The following is a 25,479-nucleotide window of genomic DNA, read 5'->3' on the forward strand; positions in this document are numbered from 1 at the left end:
ATTGAAGGGAAGTTCACCGGTCTACGGAGATAGCAGTGTTTCATTATGGGAAAGAAAAAAAATACTAGCAAGAGAACACACACAAATTAGCAAACATAATATATTCTCGCTTCACAGCCTTAGTTGCTTTCCTAATAATCACATCATAATAACAAACCAGTGTAATCATAATCAACCGCAAAAAGTAGGTTCAAGAAACAAAGTATCAGAAATATTCTGTATTTAGAAAGGCCGATATATGCTTCCAATTAATGAAGAGTTGATCAGATAGGTGGTGCAGAAAGGCAAAATATTTTAATATTTTCTTTGATTTATTCCATTTAAACTTGTTAGATATAATGATTTCACTTAATTTATTATTAATTAATTAATCTTATTATTCTTATAATATTATTAATCAGAAAGTGAAATTAATAATTAACTTCGCTTTCTGTTCAGAGTATGACGTTATGCTTCCATGTTTCCATGGCTACAGCTATTGTATTGATGGAAACATGGAACAAAATGTTACAATAAATAATGTTTCAAAGCAGACGAATAGATTTCTATAAATGCTGCAAAATCGAAGCTTTAGTTAAAGCGTAACTTATTTTTTTTAAATTAATTCCATTAAATTACCATGTGGAAATGTAAATGGAGAAAAATATTTTCTTAATTATTAAGTTTATCAATATTTCTTTTATTTATTTATTTAAAGTTAAAATGAAGCAAGTTAAACATGAAATCTCGGCCATAAAAAATAAGATAAAGCGAGAAAATATATGTTGTTAAAATATAAGTTGCTAAAGAATGCAATGGATGAGATAATAAAAAAAAAAAATAGACAAGTCCCAAAAGTTAAAATTGAGCTTTATTTGATTTACTTCATTGTTATAAAATCTATTCCAAAGGACACTTTGGAAGAAATGTAGACTGGTAATGTGAATTTAGAGAAAGAGCATTAACCCTAGAATTAGTTTCTATGAAGATTATAAAGGTAGTGAAAGAGATATGCTACCGCTACTGGTTGTGTGAATGTGTTCCTGTGTAACCTCCAGGCTACGTTTGTTGATTTTCTTAAGACAGAGATACGCAAAGAAAGAGTGGGGGGGGGGGGGGGGAACAACGAAGTTTTTTCTTTATGAAATTAGTTTGGGAATTCTAAAGGGAAGAAATTGATAGTCAAAGACATCATTTAGGTTTGATTATCTGCTCACTTATGGGAGTCTATGATGTTATGAAACAAAGTATGTAAATAAATGGAAGATATGGGAAAGTTTTCGAATCTCTGCCTTAAGACAACGAGATAAAACCAGTAACCTTGGGTGAAATTTGTTGCGTTTTTTTTTTCTTCTTTTGTTATTCGTGTTTGTTATCTTATTATGCATGTGTACTAGCAGATAATTTAAGAATATCTACGAGAATAAAGACCCACCAGAGTTATAAAGAGAAGTGAAAATTAATACCGAATATTTCGGTTCTCATCTGTGTTTATGTACATTATGCGCGAATGTCTACTTTGAGAAACAGGTCGATGCCTGTAGAAGGATATTTTTTTTTTATTCATGATATGACGATGATTACTGGAAGTTTTCAGAGATGATCAGCAGGATGATGATGTGTCTGGGGATAACGAGAAAAAAGACGCATAGCTGCTCTGTTCGCTGTAGTAATTTACCACCAAAAGAAAAAAAAAAAAGAAATAGAAGGGGGAGCACACAGGTTAAAGGTATCCGACAAGAAAATCGATGTTTGTTGCTCCGAGGTTCTGTCAGCATCACTTGAAGCAAGATTAACGTTCGTTGATAATTGTAGTTTATATCGCACGTGCAGGGGTTTTGTCTTCTGAAGAAGAGAAACAAAAGAAAACAAAACAAAATAATCCCTAAAAAAAACAAAAAAGAGTCTAATAAAATAGATTCTGAAAACAGTTCAAAGAACAGTTCTATATAAATCTGTCGAAATATATGCTTTAAATATATTCTAAGTAACAAATTTTCAAGGGAGGCGGAGAATGGAGGGGAATGTTTTAACAACGCTATCCCCACGGGCACTGTTAGGAAAAAAGGAGGGAAGAAGATCTACATTATTTACTGAGTTGTACCACTATTTACAGTTAATGAGACTGAAGCCACTCGTTAGCGATCTGGGAGGTATTTGGTTCTTGGATAATCCCAGCTCTTAAACTCAGGGCAACGAACTTCCCTGTCAAGAACGTGACTTGCGAGGCAAACTCAGCTCTTCCTCCTGTTGATTTTAAACACTATGGATGGTCCGTGATAGCACCATAGCCAGACAGGTTTTGTAAGGCCGCAATCGCACTTTGCTGAATCTTTCATTCATGCACGCTCACACCACACATACTCTCTCTCTCTCTCTCTCTCTCTCTCTCTTCTTTTCTTTTCCTTTTTTTTTTTTTTTTAAAGCTTTCTCTTTCTCTCTAATTTTTTTTCCATTCGTGACAGGGAACACTACGAGTCCCGTGGAGGTGGCTACAGATATTTCGGTTAACTACCATTGCTGTTGGGCTCGGGCTTCTTTACTAGTTCGCGAATGGGAAGATGCAGCTGAAGAGGATCCCTGAGCCGACGCAAGTCCTCTTCCACTTGAGCAATGGCATCTCGGATAGAGTTATAGTGTTCAACATCCAATCCTTGCTTCTGCGCTTTTTTATGGAAAACGGACAAAAATTCCCTGTCCGTTAGTTGGGGAAAAGTATATTCCTACAAAAGAAATAAAAAGTTGATTTATTAAGGATAATATTTAATTTTATATTGATAAATAATTTGGACAATTTATTATTATTACTACTACTATTACTGCTACTTCATATGTGCATTATTCCATAGTAACTAAAGTAAAATTAATTTAAACTTAAAATTACAATTAAAAATTAACAAATTAAAAGAATTTCGTTTTTATAATTTAGTTGAGTCTGTCCATTCAGGAGGTAATGATAATAATCCAACGAACAACTATCAAAAGTTAAAGATACCAAGCAATTTTATAAGCTAGGTTTTAATCCTTTTTCCCCAAGTAAGCAAACAGAAAAGTAAGTCAAGTTTGCGCCTGAACGTAGTTCAAGTCTGAGGCAACTCGTGATAAAGGTGGAATAAGATCCGATCACTTTTCTTACTATTTCCCCCTAATGCAAAGCACATCCCCTTGCGGAGATGTATGATGCTATGCATTAAAGGCAAGGGCCACTACCCAGACCGGTTTCGACCTTTATTGAGATCTCGTCAGTGGGAGCCAGACCAAAAAAATGCCAAGGTTGAAGTAATGCAGAGCTTATAAATTTTACCTAAACAAGTTGCCACAAGGTGCTTTGACCTCATTAAATAAAAATCTTAGGATGAGAGATAGATGTGGAAAGTTTTTTAACTTGGGTATCTGGGTAGTGGCCCTTGCCTTTAATGCAACATCAAACATCTCCGTAAGGGGATGTGCTTTGCATTAGGGGGAAATACTAAGGAAAGTGATCGGATCTTACTCCATCTTTACCACGAGTTGCCTCAGACATGAACTACGTTCAGGCGCAAACTTGACTTACTTGTCTGTTTGCTTACTTGGGAAAAAGGATTAAAACCTAACTTATAAAATTGCTTGGCATCTTTAACATAGTATACCAAAGTTGAAAAACTTTCTATAACTATCCGAAGTGTCTGGCACACGTTTCGTGAAGCGCCCTCTGCGATATAATATTTGTAGGTGAAATATGAAATAATTAATTGTTAATTTTATTCTCTTCTGGTCGATTAATAGCAGTCGCTGAACAGTTTAATATTAGCGCTAAAAATTGCAAGAAGATTATGAAAGAATTAAAGCGAGACATTTTTATTATTATTATGTGACACCTCCAGGGAGTCCAAAGACTCATCGAGAGATAGTGTGCCAACAGCATCGAACGATTGATCTCCTTCCAACTATAAACCGCGCTCAAACTATCTTAACTTTTTCGTGAGCCATTAGTAGCAGAGGCTCTACCAAACCTTTGGTCTTTTTTTCAGATATATTAAATATCAGAGATTATTTTGTCAGATATTAAAATGAATATATAATACTCATTCAGACACCATGTAGTAGATAAAATTTCGCCAATTCAAGGTTCCCAAAACTGACATGCGCATGACGGTTTGAAATATCAAATCGTAATGTCGGACTAAAGTAGGACTAAAATTAATAATTTTTTGTTAGACTACAAAGAAGTAGCGTTGTTAAACTCAAATAAATGATGTGCTAAAAGCGAATAAAATACGATACCAGATAATGAAAATAAGATACTAAACTTAAGGCCATAAAATTGTCTTAATATGTTTGGTTGGTAGCCGATTTTCGCGACCTTGTTTTATTCTTCAAGATCGTTACTGCCTATAATTTTGTCGCTTTTCCAAGAAAGCATCAATTTCAGGGGATGTTTAACGTCAGTATGGTAATTATACACGGCAAATAAAAACATCGTAGACGGTCTTGATTTCATCGAGCTTAGAATATGGTAAAGACTTAGAAAAACGATAATAAAAATGTCTATTTTTTTATAGTTCTACTTAAAAAATTTGAATCAACATAACAGCCTGCCTATGTACTTTATTAATGCTTCTGAGCCAAGTTCTTTTTCTTATGTTTGTGCGTAAAACTTTTCGCACTGCAGTTCTTATTAATCAATTAATAATCTTATTAATTAATCTAAACCCTCGTTAGATTAGTTTTCTATTTCATCCCCGCATGTTACTCTGCAGCTCTACAATTGTTTATTTTTTAAATTGAAATTTAGCCTAACTTTCTGACGATCAGTGAGCGATCTGTCTGCACTCTTTAATCATTACCGATAGTGGACTGAAGCTATCGATGACTGAATGCTTTCAAGAGAGAGAGAAAGAGAGACATTATGGCAGGCATGCTCTTCCATCTCATGGCCCTAAACCCTAACAGGTATATATTATGTTTGATTCGTGTGAGTTCTTCCATTGATTTTTTTTTTTTTTTTTTTTTTTTGAGCTGAGGGATTAAAAATCTGAATTTCCATGTGAGAAAACCTACTTGCCTGCGGAAAACGTTTTGAAAATTAACAAAGTAACAACTAGAATAAATCTTGCTTTTAACAACATAGGCATTTTCTGTATTATGTTTTTTTTTTTTTTAATAATACAGAATGTTTTAATAGTTTATAATGTAGTTTGTTATTTACTTGAGTCTGGAGAAGTGAAAATATCAAAAGAGAAATGCTTAGAAATAAGCCATGCCTGGATAAAATGTTTACTGCTGGTTTTTATAAATGCGTTGCTATTCAAGTGGGGTGAAATCATAATTAATTTTAAAAACGCTATTAGAGAGTTTAAAGTTTTTTATGACATGTGTTATTTAAGCTCAAGTATTGTGAAATAGAAGATAGTAACAGTAACGTTTGTTTTATGTGCAAAGCTTTAAAACAGAATGCCACAGACATTTTTGCTTTATACTTTTGAAGATCGCATTAATTCGTTTTTGTCAGCTAAAAAAATAAAAATAAATAAACAAACAAGGAAAATAAAATAAATGATATTTCATAAAATACATCTCGTAAAAAAAAGCGAGTCGTACTGAGAAAGCAGAAAGTCTGATGCAAGGGAGGTTCTAAGACTGCAATAGCAAATAATAGACCAATCAGTATCTCAGGCGTGGTGGTGGTAAAAGTGCTGGAAAAATTAGTAAAAAAAGAGAATTCAAAAATGGGTAGATAAAAATATGATAAGGATCAACATGGCTTTGTGAAGGGTCGATCATGCCTTAGTAATTTACTAACTTTTTATAATAGAGTAACAGATGAGTTGGATAGAGAAAATGGCTACCCAATGATTTTGTTGAATTTTGCAAAAGTATTGGACAGAATACCGCATGGAACTCTCTTACGCAAATTAGACCAAATGGGGATGGATATGACACTGGTCAAGTGAATAAGAGGGTGGCTGCTGGACAGATATCAAAAAGTGGTATATGGAGGGGCAGAATCAAGGAAAAAACAGATGACTAGTGTGTGCCACAAGATTCAGTGCTGGAACCATTGCTGTTTAGTTTGTACATAAATGATATAGGAAATAACCTGAAGGGAAATATTCAGTTGTCTGCTGATGATGAAAAATTAGATAAATTAGAAATTAGAAAAAGATAATGGGTATCAGTTTAATTTGGACAAATGTAAAGTTATGCAATTTGGGATAAATATGATACACGGCTTGTAATACTGTACTCCAGGAAATAGATAAAGCTGGAGATTTAGGAGATGTGTAGAGAGAGAGTTTAGCGGACACATTGCTAAGGTAGCCCATAAGATTACTTGGGTAATGAAGAACACATGAACAAGTAGAGGTAAGGAAGTTGTTATTCCCCCTTTAGAAGACCTTGATCTGGATTAATGTGCTTATTTCTGGTTTCCTGGGTTTCTTGCGGTGGAAAATATTCAGAGGTGAGTGACCAAGATGGTGAATGGCTGCCTGTGGAATGTTCCCTATGAGGATAGATTGAAGATGCGCGGATTACAGAAGTTGGTTGACAGGAGAAAAAGAGGGAATATGATAGAAATATTTAAGTTGCTTAAAGGGTTTTATAGGATTGATGAATGGGAAATGTTTAGACATTTGGCTAGAGGGACCAGAACAAGAGGTCATCCCTTAATGAATAATGAATAAATGTGTGGTTAGTAGGGGGTGTGAAGAATAGATTTTTTGCTTGGGGAGTTGTGAATGAGTGGAATGGATTGCCAGAGTCAGTTGTGAGTGCTTTGTCAGTTAATGGGTTCTAGGAGAGGTGTGGTAAATTGTGTAGATAGATTGGGTCTCCTGCGATGAGTCTTCGGACTTCATGGAGATGCCCGTATAATAATAATAAGTTAGAAGCTGATTGGCTGGTGTAATTGTTTTATTTGTTGAGCATGAGAAATAGCTTAACATCATTGACAACGGTACCACCAATAATTAAAAACAATATAATCAATAAACTCTAAACTTCCTTTCTCAGTACGTGGCTAGATTTTTAACGTAAATAGACGTTTTTTTATTTATTTATAGAAACTATCTGTAGTCTCGCATGGCTACAAATCCTATTGTGTTTGTCTAATGGTAATGATTGGCGTATTATGAAATTCCATTAATACCACTTTCAGTAGGATTGGATTATTGAACATTAGATTGGAAAAGGCTTGCATGTTCGATACATTACGTGAAATATAGAATATAAGTTGGATGTACGTTGTTTATAAACGGGTTATTTATTTAGAATATAGATCAAGACTGATTGGGCATATCGGTTTGTTGTTGTTTCATGCGAGCTTCTACATCTGTTCCAAACAACTGACGCTAGTTAAAAAAAAAAAAAAAAACTGGTTAAACCTTTCATAAATTATGAATGAAGGTTCCACTAGAGTATTAATTTGATTGCTATTTCTTGGTGAACCATAAAAACAGTCATCCTGTCGTGTTGTCTTTTTTTTGTTGTTGTTGTTTTGTTTTTCAGTAAAATGTTATTTATGCGTGTATTTAAATCATTATCCTCACGACTCTTTTCAAAAAAAATAAATATAATTTCTGTTAAAATAAACTATCTATTTAAGTCAGAAATAAACACGAATTTTTTTTCTCCATTATCGCAAGGGGGAAAAATCCATCAGGAGTAAAGAACAACCCGTTATGAATATTCTTATTTGTTGTTTTCTTATTTATAGATATAAGAATTCTATAAAAAAATTAGTAGATATGATTACACAGAGCCTAATGTAGTAGCTCAGTGGATGTGGCGTTTGCACACCAAGGCGCTTGGCCGCACGAAGGAAGAATTGATTTCTAGTCTAGTCGGCGATTAGAGGAAATTTTTCTAATCCTTTTTTTGACCGGTTCCCGAGTTAGTCGATCTCTGGCACGGGCAAGCGGGTTTTTCCTCCCGGAAACTTGGGTTTTTCGTCGCGTTACTACATTAGGCTCTAATGTAGGTCTACGGTCGATTTTCTTGAAAGAGCTCAAGAAAATCGACCGTAGAGACCCACATTATTTCAGACATTAAATATATTGTGTTAGGGTTAGGGACCACGAGATGGCGGCACATTTGAGCCGTCTCTCTTCGCTGTGTATCGCTTAATTAGTGATAGCCTTGGGCAATCTATCTCTGATTGGGTACCAGTGGAGATTGAACTGCCCACTCAGTCTCCAAAAGTTAGATAGGGCTAAATGGCCTCGCCTACTCCCGTATACGGGAATAAAAAGGCGTTAGCTGATTTGATTTTTTTTTTGATACAGGCAATATTTTTAATACACCTTTTTATTTATAAATATAATACTTATAAAAATATTGCACATCCAATAAAATGTATTAATTTAACGTTTATTATATCAGTATATCGAAATTACATACGTGTATTAAAAAATGAAAAATTAGTATACAGTATTGGACTATTCAAAATCTTTCGTAATTTGCCGCAATTTTTGTAGGCAATTGCCTATTTATTAATGTCGGCACTATTACACTAAAAGAAAACGTTCATCTCAGAACAGATTCTATTTCAGAGAATAACGATTATCAAAAATTAATATAAATTTTAAAATCAGTAATCCTCTCTCTTTTTTTTTTTTTTTTTTTTTCAAAAACAAAAAAAAAAATGGGATTCAGAGAATGCGGAACAAATTACTCACCTGCCTAGTTAGGACAAAATAGGCGTACATCGCCATGGTGGTTCCGTAAGTAATGAAGTAAGTGACTGGTTCCATGATGTCCCACGAGTATTCCCACCACGTGAGTCGGGCTACCACTCCAAATTGAACTCCCATTAATCCTAAGCCTAACCATGATAAGTACGTGATGCGTCGGTTAGCCGCTAATGCTAACTGTTCTCTCTTCTGGATATGTAACAAGAAAGCAAAAGAATTAAAACTGTAATTTGGAATGACATTTAAAATTTTCATTTTAATCTAAAGGAAAATTTTTAAAATATTTGTAATGCGACATAGCTGAATACATCCTAAGTATGATCATTTCAAAAATCTTCATTGGCAACAAACGAATTGATACAATATCTTGGATTCAGCAACGCTCACACTTGCCATACCCACTATGAGCTTTGTCATCATTTTATTTGCAGAGAACTCTATTATATGAAAATGCCAAAATTTGGAAGAAATATCTGCAATAATTTGTAAATCAGGTATTTTCAATCAAATAGTAAGTTTTTCGGTCTCATACTTAGCTAGAGAATTTTTTCTCCAGGAAACTCGGATTTTTCGTCCCTCAAAACAGGCAAACCGACCACTCGAACACGCAATTCTACAGACATACGAGGGTACTCTGAAAAGTTCTCGGCCTCGTTTTAACAATGGCAATACTATCGGCAAGATTTTTTTTTCTAAGTTGGTACATCTGTCATAAGCATCCATGTGGAATTGCAAGTCATTCTATCAAATAGTTTGTTTTATACAGCTGTCTAAAGTGAAAGTGTTGTCTGTATCCCTTGAAATGGATAAAATTGATTGAGTATCGTGTGGTTATAAAATTCTTTGTAAAAGAAGGTTTAACGCCAAAAGAAATTCATTCGAAGTTCATAAAAGTCAATGGGCACTCTTCTCCTTCGTTTTCGACAATTAAGAAATGGGCTGCCGAGTTTAAACGTGGCCGTACCAACCTTGAAGATGATCCACGTGAAGGACGTCCAATAAGTGTAACAACACCAGAAATCATTGATCAAGTGCACGATATGGTATTAGATGACCGACGAGTCAAAGTGCGTGAAATTGCGAAGATTATAGGCATTTCAAAAGAGCGTGTAGGATATATTTTGCATGAAGATTTTGCAAATGAAAAATCTTTGCGCAAGATGGGTGCCGCGCTTGCTCACAGCAGATCAAAAACGCACTCGCATGAAAATCTCTGAACAGTGCTTGGAGCGTTTTAACAAGAACAAAACTGATTTTGTGCGTCGATTTATTACTATGGGGGTTCACCATTACACGCCAGAATCCAAACAGCAGTCAAAACAGTGGAATGAAGCCGGTTGTTCAGCACCAAAGAATACAAAGTCGGTTCCATCAGCAGGAACGTTCACTGCATCGGTATTTTGGGAGGCTAATTTTGTTTATTAATTATCTTGAAAAGGATAAAACAATAACCGGGGAATATTATTCCGAACTTTTAACCAGACTAGATGAAAAAATTCGTGAGAAAAGACCCGGTTCGCAGAAGAAAAAAATCATCTTTCATCAGGACGATGCACCTGCCCACAAAGGTGTTTTGGCAATGGGAAAATTAAGGGACTGCACTATGAATTGTTGGAACAGCCACCTATTCTCCAGATTTGGCTTCCTCTGACTTTTATCTCTTACCAAAATTAAAACTCTTCTTCGATGGTCGGCGTTTTTCTTCGAATCAAGAGGCACCTGTACCCCTCTTACAGCTGATTGCAGCTATAGAGGGGTATTTTGCAGATGTTACTGAGAACCACCACAGGGACCGGATAAAGGCGCTGGAGCATCGCTGGAATAAACGTCTTAAGAGAGATTATGTTGAAAAATAAAAATAATTTTGAAATTATAAATTCGTTTTTTCATTGTTAGGCCGAGAACCTTTCAGACCACCCTCGTAAAATGCTTACCCCTAGAGAGATACAACAGAGGAATTGGCCAGATGGCTGCATTAAACTGCCCAAATCCCCTAATCAGGAGATCCGTCTTGGACGGATGAGAAATGGATGGATGTCTTTAGTTCAAACTGAAGTGACTTGTAATGTTTATTTTCTTTACTGAATGTTTAAATCAGTATTTCAATTATGTTAAATTAAATATATATTTAATTGTTACAGTGAACAGTATACATTGTTTTTGGTATGATTTATTTATTTGTGCAATAGCTGTGACATAAAAATATACATTATCTCTAAGCCTGCGATAAAAACCTAAACAATTATGATCCTAACATCGAATAACTATTTTTTTTTTTGTCTGTTTGGCTTTGCAAATTCCATTGTTTAAAAAGAAAAACCATCCATTTTCATTACAGATTCTCTGTTGTTCAGTTTGTTTGGATTCATCGTTTACACCTTTCTTTGAATTTCCATATGTACCATATGGTATTCCCCCCCCCCATTTAATTTATTGTTGTTCAACAATAATAACAAGCTCTAACGTATTTCAGAACGTACTTCAAACTCATCCAATTTAAAAATTGATGCTGAGGTTTTAACTAATATATATTAAAAACAGCATTTAGTAAATACATCCCTACTCATGTCCAAACCTTTTTTACAACCTACTTAAGAATGACGCTGTATTTTCGTGCAACGCAATTAACCAAACATGAAATCACCAAATAAATCATAAAAAAATGTTAATTCTAGTTTAAAATAAAAGTTTCTTTGCGAGATGAGGCAAATGCTTCATGTTATCGAAGAATAATAATTCGTCACTGTCATCATCATATTCCTGATGCTCTCGCATGTGTACTCTCAGGATATTATGATAATACTACATGATTACGTATTGGGATGTAATACTATCCTATATTAATATGATAGCACCAAGTATCCTAGTACTACGTGCTGTTGTTTGCATTATTACCAGATTCCTATCCATTTTTAATTAATTAAGAATGATGAAAGTTAGGATTTCTTTATCAATAAAAATTTTCATCGAATAATTAGTTGATATTCGATCATATAATCGACAAAAGTATATTGGTGCATATGCATCTTTGTACACCGAACAATACATCACCGCATTATCTGTGCATATAGCTAACAGTCTTATGTATTCATTTGTAATATCCTCTTACACAAATGATAATCCTCATCCCGTCCCCACCCGTATTTATTGCGCAGCGATCTCTAGCTTCCAGATCGAAGCAATCAGCTAAGCAAAACAGTATTTTCAGTCTTTTGCTTCGATTTTAGATTTTTCGACAGTCATACGGCTTTACTATTCCTATTCCGCCAGTGTCCTCGGGGAATGAGGTTGCATGTTGGAGAATTTAAAGCCTGCTCTGAAAAGTTCCTTCAAAACCATTGTTTATGACACGATTCAGAGGTCGTAAGTCTGCGGCAATCCACAGAGCAATCTTGTTGGTTATTTCAGATTGCTTCGATGGTGAAATAAGGCTTGGAGAAATAAGAATCTGTACAGTAGGAAGAAAAATTCTCGGAGCATACGAAAATCATAACCGTTTTTGAAGTTGAACCTCTCTAGATCTGAAAAGGATATATATATATATATATATATATATATTTTTTTTTTTTTAATTTTTTTTTTAAATTTTTTTTTATTGCGCCAATAGAATTGCAGGCTGCTGCGATGTCGAAATAATAAAATTTTCCACACTTCGAACAATGCATTTAGCCATCTTCGTCCATCTCGAATCCAAACCTGTCACTCAACTTTACTTTTCCAAACAGAAATATTACCTATAAAATGAAATACTGAAAAAAGTAAAGAAAAAATAACCCTAAATATATGCTGCAACCGTTCTTTTACTTTACTGAAACCTAAATCGTTAGCAAAAGTCAGATTATCTGTTTTTGCAATCCTTGGCAAACTAATTCCCGAATTAGTTTGCCAAGCAACAAAATTGTTGCAGCAATTTCGCAGCAAAATTGTTATTTTAAGAAAACAAAATGAAAACCTTTTAGCTAGAACCCATTCCAGAGAAAGTATTTTCAAAAAATAAAAAACTTTTCGTAATGATTAAAAGTTGTTGAATGTAAAACATTTTCCTAAACAAGGTAATTCGAGTTTTTGAATCCATTATTTCCTACCTAAGACATTCTCAAGCATTGTTAACGTGAAATTTGAGTTTTGCTTGCTGTTTATTTGGCCTCGGCATCCTTAATTTGTTTTTTCCGATCTCCGCTAGCTTATTTTTTTTTACTTTATTTAAAAAAAAAAGTATCAACAGATGCATCAACACAATAACATGAATTTTTAGTCTGAAAAATATCAAATAATGGATCGAAATTGGTGATTGGAGATTCTGTAGATTTATTTATCCATTCTTACACTTGTTTGCAAACCGTTTTTGAAACTTTGTTCGAGTTATTGCATCTCTAATGTAAACTGAGTACCCAATTTATTAGACACCTCACATCATCACAGACAACAAGAAAAGACAGCTTTGCGATGTGATAAACTAACAAACAATTACAACAATCGTGCAATGTAACAGATTAAATTCAATCAAATGACAGTGCAATAACAATGGAAAAAAACGTTAGAACGCATACTATCAGTCTCTATCTCTTATGGAATATACTAGTAGGCGATCTAATCGAGGTCCACTTTGGTCAGCTCAAAGTAAGTAACAGTGGACAGAAAATACCCAAACTGGACACCTGTGGAGAAATGTGGATGAATTCGCCTTCTAACAAATTCTAGTTACCACGGTCTCATGCTGACAACAGAGCCTCCATATTTGGCAACAGCGGCATGAGTCGACAAACCCTTCGTACCCGAGTGGCAACTCTGTAATCTGATTTTGGCGATGCGATGCTATGGTGTAAGGTGTATATTCTAGGCCTAATCAAGATGTTTGGTCCTTTGATAGAGGCCAAGTGACATGCGGAACACACAGATAGTTTTACCATATAGATAAACTGTGAACATGAAGGGATTCATCTGCTGGCATTGCTGTCGATCAGGTGAATCCTTGATCGACAATAATACACACAATCTATCCATCTAGTAAAGCTACTTCCTGCAGAATAATCCGTCATGTCATAAAGCACAATACTAAGTACTTGTTTGGGTACCGTTTTTGAAACGGTGATCAAGTAACTGCATCTGTAATATAAACTGAGGGTCCACTTTATTAAGAGCCTCCCAATTATCACCAATCTGTACCAAATCGAACCATCTTTGAGACGAGCTGAATTCACCATCTTGTGGACGAGATCGAAGAGCTAGTCTCGATTGATTATCCACTCTGAGGCAAATGCAGAATACCATTTAATTTATATGGACCAGGTTTTCTGTGGAACTCTTTTGATGGAGTTTCTACAACGACGAGTTAATGCTGTTTTCGCGGCTAAAGGAACTCCTATCGGTATTATGTATGTGAACAAATTCAGCTTGCGAGCTGTAGCTAATCATACTTAAATGCAGATCAGTCTACAATGTCGGCAATTTCGTGGCCGCTGTGACCTTTTAACCTGTACCGTACACTCATGACCTTCTCGAAGTCCGTTAGATCATGTGTCTTGCTTATACAGATCAGCAACTTCGAATGAACAATACATCACAGTACCCCTCCGGTATAGTATATCCTGGCTTTCATCAGTTTATGTATATCTACTTTTTTTAAAGATTATTGGTATTCCTCAGAGCGGGGGGGGGGTAGGAAAGTTGAGCGTCAAAGAAATGTGCTAGTCTCTCCTTTATCCATAATCACAATTAGTTTTTTTTATGCAAATCCCGCTCATGAGAGGTCGTAAGCCTATATAATAAGGGTTAAATGATCCGTGGAAACCATACTGTAGAGGCCAAACATGAGATTTTTTCAAGCCACTTCAACACCTCCCTTATAACCTAATATACACAAACATCCATACCTATGGTTGGGATTCGAATCCACAATTCGAAGCCTTTGGATTGGAGAATAGTTAAGCTATCCACTAATCTGTGATTTCTGACTGACCTATGGTATCACTACATCCCTGTACGATAGGTCAAACAACTTGTCATATACAAAATGATATAAAAATCTTTTTTTCCCTCTAGAAAAACAAATTATTAAAGAAAAAAATTCATTCTCAGATGAAAAATGCGTCGCTTTATACCAACATGAATCAGTTTTCTAAATGACAAACATAGCTAACATTCTTCAGCCACGCGATCAGAATAGTGAACAATGTCTAGCTATTGATCCAGAAGAAATACGATACTGTGACACACCGATATGCATAAATACGACAGACATCCCGAAAGTAATGCCTCCATTGTGACAGCTCTCATCCAAAAGATATAGCGAGAGAGAGAAAAAGAGAGAGAGCTACACTGTTGGGGAAAAAAAGAGCACATAAAAATCATTGATCTTCTTAAGGAAATGAAGCCGCGAAGATGGTGACATTTCTTTGTAGGAAACCGTTACAGTGATTTAACTTAAATCACTCAAGAAAGAAGGAAACATAAGAGTACGTACCTACCTTCTCTAAAGGCTCCAGCTCTTGTCTCAACCTCTCTAACTGACCCAATAGATCTTTCTCCTGTTGCAGTTGGTGTTGATCTATCTGAAGGACTTCGTACATGCGGGCGATCTGAGTTTTGATGTTTGAGAGAGATTCCAGTTCTTCCGTTGTCAGCCTTCCTGAAATAGACAGAAAGTAAAGATTCACATTTCCAAGGGCGAGAATAAATGAGATTTAAATCAGTGGTATGATGGACTAGAGCTGGCTATGACTCGATATTCTTTAGTCTTCGAAACAAAATATAATTAAATTTCTTTAATTTTTAAAATGCAAATAAAAATTAAATATGTTTTAAAATTTTTAAAAGATCTGTATAATTCACAGATAATAATATTTGGGTAAACAGACCTTGGAACTTACGTATTTTAATGATTCGCAAAGTCAGAACCCGCGGGAACCACTAATTTCAATTATGCTTTAAAATAAAAAAAAATCCTAATATTGAATACTGAAAACTGCCTGTTTAAAAAATATTTAAAATGAACAGTGCAAATATAATTTTTAAAAGATAATTTGAAGAATTTGTGTATTCCTGTTAATATTATATACGATACTAATATTATTTTTAAAAAATATTCTGTAAATTAATATTTTCTGCGACTCCCACCACCAAAGATTGTACAACTTATAATGTATTAGTGCCGTGGGTGGTCTAAGAATTTTTAAAAAAAATATTTTTATTAAATTTTACATAATCCGGAAACTTCAATCTAGAGATCAAATCTGGAACTTTTTTTTAAAATCACTTCAAAACCTCTAGTAAACTGGATGGTGGTGTAACAGAAACATATCCATCATGATGGCAAAAGTTAAGACGTTATTAGTGTCATGTATTCCATCCCTGAACTGAAGACCATCCCAGAGCAGTTGACCTCCACTAAATTTATGCACGGTTCGTATCACAAAAATAGTGTAAACTTTCAGTGAGATGAATCTCAGAATATCTCGATCAGAAGGCGATCTTCTTCTTCTTTTTTTTTTAATATTATATATACAATTGGATAACTGCTTTAAAATAAACTAAAAAAGACAATTATCAATACAATTTAAATATTCTTTCTTTAATATCTAATTTCTTTAATTTCTAATATTTCAAATATTAGAAATAACGACAATACCGTTTATTTAAAATTACATCTGCTTTTTTAGCAGACGATAACGAAACGACAAAACATTAACTCTGCAAAGTTTTAGTCATAGCCAAGTGTCAAAATATGAACGATTCTTATGAAATGAATGGAATATAAAAATCTTTGCTATTGCTTCTTGAAAGATTTCCATTTTTTTACAATGATATCCAGACAGTGGGATCCATTCGTTCATTTCACTGCAGATCTCGATATTATTGTGATAGATGAACTAAAATATCGATTTTCGAGCAGATTCAAAGCACGTAAAAAATAAAATAAATGTGCGCTTGTTATGGATAGAATCTATTTTTTGGTAGATTTGCTGTAAACAGCTCTGAAGATAAATAGCAATATATTTTTCGTATTTTCTATCAAAAGCGAGTGTGTGTGTGTGTGTTTTATGATACCTTATTTCTTTTCTCTGTGAAGAAATAAAATATAAAATACTTCAGTAAATAATGCACCACCGAACGTATACGATACGTTCGATTTAGACCATTAAATTAACCAAAATGAAATGAAATTCATTCATGTACTGTCACGGTTTCGCCAAGAAAATTATATTTTAAGCAAGTAATATAGATCATCAAAGAACAAACCTTCTGTTTAGATTTGGGAAATTACCATAATAAATTGCATACAATTTATACTTGTATTTCCATTATAAACATTGTCCATATATTATGCAGTACTAAAATTTACTTACATTAAAAAAAAATATATTTACATACAGGAATCTATCGCCAACAGAAGTTCGCGAACTCAGCTCAATAGAGCTAGAAATGTGTTTAACGTGAAAGGAATTTTTCTATGGATTTTTTCAAACAAAATATGACCTTTCGTGCTTCTGACTTCATCACAGTATTCATAGTTATCGTTGCCAATGCGTTGTTGATCAAAAGGATGGATGCTGACGTAATATACATAAATACTATGTTGAAATTGCAAAGAAACCCTATAAAATGTGTAGGTTGTAGTTTGATTGCTTGATGTCTGGCTGATGTGCAACTATCTTTCCGCGGAAACCAAAATTGAAACTCTTTATGTAGGGTTTAATACTAATCCCAACTCCTGACAGCTTGTTTCCACATAGCACTAAGAAGTTTCGTATTAAGCATGCAAGAACCATTTGTTCCCTTGGTGTTAGCTTCCTGAGTCGTACTGCAGTCTTTTACCAATATCCCGAATGGATTTGCCACTGATATGGCATCCTATGACAGTGATGGCTTTGGAGATATATCTGTTTGCGTTGTACAGCAGCATTGGCAACCACAGGGATGAGTATGAGTATATGGGTATATTTTATTCTAAACCAGACGGCGCACCAATCCTTGAATCATTTAAGCCATTTCTTATTTTGACTATTACTACAAGTTGCTAACTTGGTGGTAGAAATTCAGAAATACATCTAACTTAGTCTTTAAAAAAAAAAGTCTTTGTCTACGCTGACAATGGTGTATAAATAAGATTTATAGGCCAATTAGTTTGTCCACTTCGGCAGAAACAAGAACGCTCTTATAACAATCTAAAGGTAATAAAAAAGGAGAACAGATTGCATTCAAAAATGTACGTTATATGTATATTTAGCACTGACAGCTAAATATTGAGTATTTGCAAATCTAATGGAACCAGAAAAAGCAGTAAACCATTTATCTCCCAGAATGTATTTTTCAGAAAATAAGATGCAGTGTTTTTTCCCTTCTGTTTTAAAGCCTTTAGTATAAACTATTTATATAACATACTTAGTCGACTGTCTTTTCATTTCTAGGGTCCCTTTTTTCAGTGTATTTTAATAATTCTTGCAAAATGGATAATTCAAAAACTGTCATGCGATATACAGTTTCGGAGATATAATTTACTATTCAAAGCGTTTTTCTGCATATTTATTATTCTGTCTGTTTTTTTATTTGTTAAAAGAGATCTGTTTTGTATTAAAGAAGACTTTATGACCCTCCCCTCCAAAAAAAAGGCAAACTCTTAATCACTAATCCTTTTAAACTTTCTCCATTGCGCAGAAGTTGATTATCGCCCCCCCCCCAAAGACACATTTTTTATTTTGTTCCTATAAATCCATTTTACCATTCACAAAAGTAAGAAATCAAACCCAAGCTTGTAATTTGATTTCATAAGAGACAACTGTATATGCAGTTAACTTGGTATTGTCAGTAATATGCATATAATCTTGACTATTCAACCGAACTATTGCTTAATGTTCTTAAAGTTATGGGGGTCCTTTTATTTTAAATTCGATAACAACTATCTTTTGGAAACTAATAGTTTGTTAATATATAACTTCCTAATATTCATATGTTTTATCTAAATTTATTACGTTCTTTGCTGTCTAGAGTCTCTCTAGAGACCAAACAGAGAATTTTTTTTCAAGCCACTTCAGGCCTCATATAAGCAGTGTAGGGGATGGTCTTATACTAGATAATAAATTCATCTATCACCTAAAGGCATCATAAAACTTAAAAAAACGAATGCCAGAAAAACAGAAAAATTAAATGTTCGTGTACTTACTGAAGTCAGGTGGGCACACTCGATAAGTACGATCGTTCACCATAAGGTGAAAATCATCTTGCATTAAGAATTCGATACTTGTAGACGAGGCTATCCTAACACCATCTGAAACAACACAGAATTTCACATACATACAGCTAAGATTTAAATTTAACAAAACCTTACATTTTGAAGAAAAATTCCATTTATACATATTTCTATATATATAAATGGAATTTAATATATATATATATATATATATATATATATATATACAGGGTGTTCGGGATAAATTTGACATATTTATAATTAATTATATTTTTCCGTAAGTTACATGTATTAACACACACTTCTCTTCATTTAAAAGTTTGGACCCTTCTTCATTCATATACAAGATGTCAGAAAGGATGGATAGCTGGAACCCACCTGAATCATGGAAGAGAATAACTTGTATCATGATGATTCGTGCCCGCCATCAAAATAAGGATATTACGACTGCTGCCCAATGCTCCCTGAATACAGTAAAAACAATCAGGCATGAACTAGAGACTTGCAATGGTGACTACGAGGATGTAGCAAGAAGAAAGATCCCTAGCAGACGATCTGATTGCGTTCGTACAGCAGAATTCCTCGCAAATCTGCAGGAACAGGTGTTGAAGAACCCTGGCATTGGAATTCGGGCTTTGTTCGTGGAGTTGCTAACTGTAGTCAAGCCCTGGATAACAAGGGTAGCCAATGGTAGGCCGTATATGTATGGCAGCAGGATTCGGCCCCTTGCCACACCTCTGGGAAAAGTCAAAAATGGTTGTCTGAAAATTTCTACGACTTCACCAGTCCAAATGTTTGGCCTCCAAACTCCCCAGACCTTAACCCCATGGATTATTTTGTATGGGGCGCAGTTGAAAAAGACACCAATCGCACTTCCAGTAATACAAAAGCCCAGTTAATGGATAAAATTAAAACAGTTTTTGCGGCCCTTCCCAGGGAGACTGTAGCATCAGCTTGTTCGAGGTTCCGAAGCAGAATTGAAGCTGTGATCGATGCTAATGGTGGTTATTTTGAGTAAATCTTGTTGATAGTATTGTAATTAACTCTGCCTGTAATGTTTTTTTGTCAATTCATTAAATTTAATAGATACAAAGAAGATTTTCTTTTTCCTTACGAAACTGTCAAATTTATCCCGAACACCCTGTATATATATATATACTATATCTTAAAGATACCAAGCAATTTTATAAACTTGGTTTTAATTCTTTTTCCCAAGTAAGCAAACAAGCAGGTAAGTCAAGTTTGCACCTGAAGTATTTTCAGGTCTGAGGCAACTCGTGGTAAAGGTAGAGTAAGCTGTGATCACTTTTCCTAGTACCTCCCATAATGCAAAGCACATCTCCTTGCGGACATGTATGATGCTATGCATTAAGGGAAGGGCCACTACCCAGACCAGTTTCGACCTTTATTGAGGTCTCGTTAGTGAGAGCCAAACAGTGAGATGCCAAGGATGAAGTAATGCAGAACTTATAAATTTTACCTATACAAGTTGCCAAAAGGTGCTTTGACCTAGGTAGTGGCTCTTCCCTTAATGCACAGCATCATACATGTCAGCAAGGAGATGTGCTTTGCATTATGGGAGATACTAAGGAAAGTGATCAGAGCTTACTCCACCTTTACCAAGAGTTGCCTCAGACCTGAAAATACTTCACGCGCAAGCTTGACTTACCTGCTTGTTTGCTTACTTGGGAAAAAGGATTAAAACCAAGTTTCTAAAATTGCTTGGTATCTTTAACGTATAGTATACCCAAGGTAAAAAACTTTCTATATATATATATATATATATACTGTATATGTGTGTGTGTGTGTGTGTGTGTGTGTGTGTGTGTGTGTGTGTGTGTGTGTGTGTGTGTGTGTGTGTGTGTGTGTGTGTGTGTGTGTGTGTGTGTATTCTTGATCTTCTACTCGGTTGTAATGATACATTATAGAGAATAAATTTTAAATGACTTTAAACCGATAAAATATTAAGTTTTAATGAAAACGATACAACTAGTTTCAGCCTTTTACAGCCTTCTTCAGGTATCCACTAAAGGTAGAACACAGTAATAAAAAATTGAAGTTACAAAAAACTGAGAATTACAGGCAAAAAATGCAATACATAATTGACACAAAAACGTTGTATTTTTCAAGTCGTTCTATCTAACGTGCTATTGTTTGTTGTATGCGTGCTTGCAGGTTCTCGTGAGCGCCAGTATTGAACAACTGCAGCATGGCTATCAGGGATGTTATAACTCAAATTGCTGTTCATATGTTCAGGATTAAGGAGGATTTCTCTGGACTCCACGACTTTTCTTTCAAACTCATCACTACAGCGAAAAATGTTTTCGGATTTATCCCAGCAAATTGAGTGACTCTGTAGATCGTCATGAGGGTTATTAGAGAAAAGAACATGACTGGATAGCGCAGATGCATGTGATCTTTTATAGGAGATGTCTCTCTTATGCTCCTCAATATGCAATTCAACAGATTTGTTAGTTTGTCCAAAATAAGGAATATTACAGTCGCACCATAACTTGTAAACACCTGGATATTTCAGGTTATGATGAATAGGCTTCGGATGGCTTATAAGAGAACGGACTTTAGGGAGTGTAGTGAAAAAAGTCCCGATGTTGTATTTTCTAAAGACTTTAGCTAATTTATTGGAGACTGAACTAATGTAAGACATTGAGATGCTACGTTTAAAATCAATAGTTTCTGTGGTACGCTGCCTAGGAGGATCCAGAAGAAATTTCTTAATTGTTTTTTCAGAATATCCATTTTGTTTAAAGATAAGAGAAAGTTGTTCAATTTCTTTTTGGAGTTCATCTGGTTCATTTAAAAGAGATCGTGCTCTGTGTCCTAAGGTAGAAATAGTTCCGAGCTTTTGTGGTGGAAAGTGATGAGATTGTCAGTGCAGATATCTGCTAGTATGAGTTGGTTTTCGGTATATAGAGATTTTAAATCTATAAGAGCATCGTGTAAGAATTACATCCAGGAAAGGAAGGCAGTTATTTCGTTCTAGTTCGGCAGTGAATTTTATATTAGGATGCTGGTTGTTAAGATGTTGAAGAAAATCCATGAGAGATGTGTGTCCGTGACTCCGTATAATGAAAATGTCGTCAACATAACGTCTCCAAAGTTTCGGCTTAAATGAGAAGGACGATATGGATTTTGTTTCAAAATCTTCCAGGAAGATGTTTGCTAGAACTGGGGATAAAGGGTTGGTTTTGTTTGTAAATGGAGTCCCTATATCTGAAGTAGCCAGATTGAATACAATGCTTTAGTAAAGCAAATATCTTTTTAGACAATTTGTCCTTAAGTAATGTTACTACCTTCTCAGTAGGGACGTCAGTAAATAATGAGATAATGTCAAAACTTGCTATGATATCATTTTCACTGATTGAAATATTTTTGATATGAGAAACGAAGTCTGTGGTGTTTTTGATGAACGATGAAGATTTATTGGAAAAACACTTGAGGTATTCTGCAAGATGTTTCGAAAGCTTATAAGTAGGACCATCAATTCCTTCCACAATTGAACGAAGAGGGGTGTTTTCTTTGTGTATCTTCGGAACTCCATAAATGCGTGGAATAAGAGGGTGACGAGAACGTAAAGAAAGGCGCATATTGTGAGGAAGTTCAAATGTAGTCTTTAACAGATTGTTTGTGCGGTTTTGCAGTTCCCTTGTTAAATCATTGTGAAGAATTGAATATGTAATATTGTCTTCATGCAATTGAAGCATTTTATTGTGGTAATCTTCAGAATTGAGGACGACTGTGGCATTGCCTTTATCTGCAGGTAAAATAATGAATTTTTTGTTCTTTTTAAGATTCTTTAAGGCCTGTCTTTCTGCAGAAGAAAGTTTATCTCTTGGAGGTTTAGCATTATTGCTAATGAAGATGGATTCAATACGGAGAAGTTTTGCCAAATGATTAGGAATAAGTGAACTGGCATGTTCTATTTTAGTAAGTAGAGATTCTTTTGGAATAAACTTAGGTGGGGGAATGAAATTTAGAACTTTGCTTAGAATATCTTTTTCAGCAATTGTTAAAACATGTGACGAATTGTTTACTACAACTTTGTCAGGATTAATATAGGCTTTAGTAGGAAAAGATGTGTTTTGTACTCTCTTAAGAGTATCAAACTTCTTGATAAGATTAAGCTTATTCTTATTAGGTATCCGTGTAGCTTGCACTTCATTGTTAAAGATAAAATCATGAAAATTATCATTACTCATGACCTCTACAAGATTTTGAGTTAAAGACCTTTTTATGTTGAACAAATGGGCAAGACAACGTTTTGTATCTGAGATTCTTTCGCTGAGAAGATCTAACTTTGCTTTACGATAAATTCTTTTAGCGCGTTCTGTTGTAATTGTTTCTTGAAACGAAATGAAATTAAGAAAAACTTGATTGATTTTACAACGTTTTAGGAAAACCAACCTATTGATTCTCAGTCCTATTTTCTTCAATGTTTTTTTATAACTTCTTTTGATGTCAGTAAGAGATGCCTCGTCATTTAGGCTATAGATGTATTCTTGATCTTCTACTCGATTGTAATGATACATTTTAGAGAATAAATTTTAAATGACTTTAAACCGAGATAAAATATTAAATTTTAATGATAATGATACGACTAGTTTCAGCCTTTTACAGCCATCCACTAAAGGTAGAACACAGTAATAAAAAATTGATGTTACAAAAGCTCAGAACTATTTCTACCTTAGGACACAGAGCACGATCTCTTTTAAATGAACCAGATGAACTCCAAAAAGAAATTGAATAACTTTCTCTTATCTTTAAACAAAATGGATGTTCTGAAAAAACAATTAAGAAATTTCTTCTGGATCCTCCTAGGCAGCGTACTACGGAAACTATTGATTTTAAACGTAGCATCTCAATACCTTACATTAGTTCAGTCTCCAATAAATTGGCAAAAGTCTTTAAAAAATACAACATCAGGACGTTTTTCACCACACTCCCTAAAGTCCGTTCTCTTATAAGCCATCCGAAGCCTATTCATCATAACCTGAAATATCCAGGTGTTTACAAGTTATGGTGCGACTGTAATATTCCTTATTTTGGACAGACTAACAAATCTGTTGAATTGCGTATTGAGGAGCATAAGAGAGACATCTCCTATAAAAGATCACATGCATCTGCGCTATCCAGTCATGTTCTTTTCTCTAATAACCCTCATGACGATCTACAGAGTCACTCAATTTGCTGGAATAAATCCGAAAACATTTTTCGCTGTAGTGATGAGTTTGAAAGAAAAGTCGTGGAGTCCAGAGAAATCCTCCTTGATCCTGAACATTTGAACAGCAATTTGAGTTATAACATCCCTGATAGCCATACTGCAGTTGTTCAATACTGGCGCTCACGAGAACCTGCAAGCACGCATACAACAAACAATAGCACGTTAGATAGAACGACTAGAAAAATACAACGTTTTTGTGTCAATTATGTATTGCATTTTTTGCCTCTAATTCTCAGTTTTTTTATAATTTCAATTTTTTATTACATGTGTTCTACCTTTAGTGGATACCTGATGAAGGCTGTAAAAGGCTGAAACTAGTTTATCATTAAAATTTAATATTTTATCTCGGTTTAAAGTCATTTAAAATTTATTCTCTAATATATATATATATATATATATATATATATATATATATATATATATATATATATATATATATATATATAAAATGATAAGCCTTTTTATGAAACGTAACGTCTTTGTGTCTCACGTTTTTTGTCAAGTTATTTGAAACGTTTTGAAACTCAGGGTTACACTGAGTGTCGAGTCTTCAAAATTCGAGGCATCAGAATTCAAGGAGAGCCGGCCTACCAGTCCGGAACTCGGAGGGTTGGGCGCCCCAGGCGACAGGGGGGTGAACCCCCCCCCCCCCTTTCGAATCTTCAAAATTCGAGTCATCAGAATTCAAGGAGAATCGGCCTACCAGTCCGGAATTCGGGGGGGGGGGACCGTAGGCGTCAGGGGGGCGGATCCCCTTCATTCTACATATATATATGTAGAATGAAGAAAAATCGGGCTAACCGCGCTATGCAATAATCTTTTAAGCAATTAAATAGGATATTGTTAATTCCCAATTTTTTCCATAACTAAATGGTAAAAATTAAAAAAAACAAAAAAACATAAAGGATGTTTTACTAAGTCTGTTATTGACTGGCATCGGGGTAAATTTTGATTGTTTAGTTGGACTTCAGATCTTATGTCGGTTTGAATTGTGATAAATTTAATCCGATTTTATCAGATGACTATGGGAAGATTTTTTTCTTTGAGGCAGGCGCAGTTTCAAAGCGACCCAAACGGTTCCATAGTTTTTCTGCTTTGCTTTGTTAAATTTACATTTTACGTACTTTCTGACCATATCTGTCAATAGTTCTGGTTAATATATGTCGTTAGTTGACAACATTTAACAGAACAGGTTAATAGCTTTAAATGCTAACAATTTCTGCGTGTTTTTTATATGAACATTGCCTTACTACTGCAGCGAGCAAAGAAAGATGTTTTACACATGAATATTCCAATTTCTCATTTCGACTACGGTCAAAGTACTCTTTACTAATATGGCTCGAAAAATGTCAGTTTTGGTGTCTTTAGAGCAAGAATTTCTGATCATCTAGCTTTTAGCTCAC

The 25,479-nt window shown here is 34.6% G+C and overlaps 1 protein-coding gene across 1 annotated transcript in view; it reads right to left on the reverse strand.

The window, feature by feature from the left end:
- Window positions 1-837: 837 nt before the first annotated feature.
- LOC150099336 (calcium uniporter protein, mitochondrial-like) overlaps window positions 838-25,479 on the reverse strand; it is a 203,720-nt gene continuing 179,078 nt past the window's right edge. The window contains exons 4-7 of the mRNA XM_090403759.1: window positions 18,811-18,915; window positions 15,119-15,279; window positions 8,637-8,840; window positions 838-2,702 (exon numbers count right to left, since the gene is read on the reverse strand). Of these exons, the coding sequence (XP_090259885.1) occupies window positions 2,487-2,702; window positions 8,637-8,840; window positions 15,119-15,279; window positions 18,811-18,915 (686 nt within the window). The 3' untranslated portion in view covers window positions 838-2,486. The remainder of the gene's footprint in view (window positions 2,703-8,636; window positions 8,841-15,118; window positions 15,280-18,810; window positions 18,916-25,479) is intronic.

Source organism: Typopeltis vanoorti, chromosome 14, assembly GCF_054136105.1.
Source record: "Typopeltis vanoorti isolate ZY-2024b chromosome 14, IOZ_Tvanoo_1.0, whole genome shotgun sequence".
Classification (NCBI taxonomy): domain Eukaryota; kingdom Metazoa; phylum Arthropoda; class Arachnida; order Uropygi; family Thelyphonidae; genus Typopeltis; species Typopeltis vanoorti.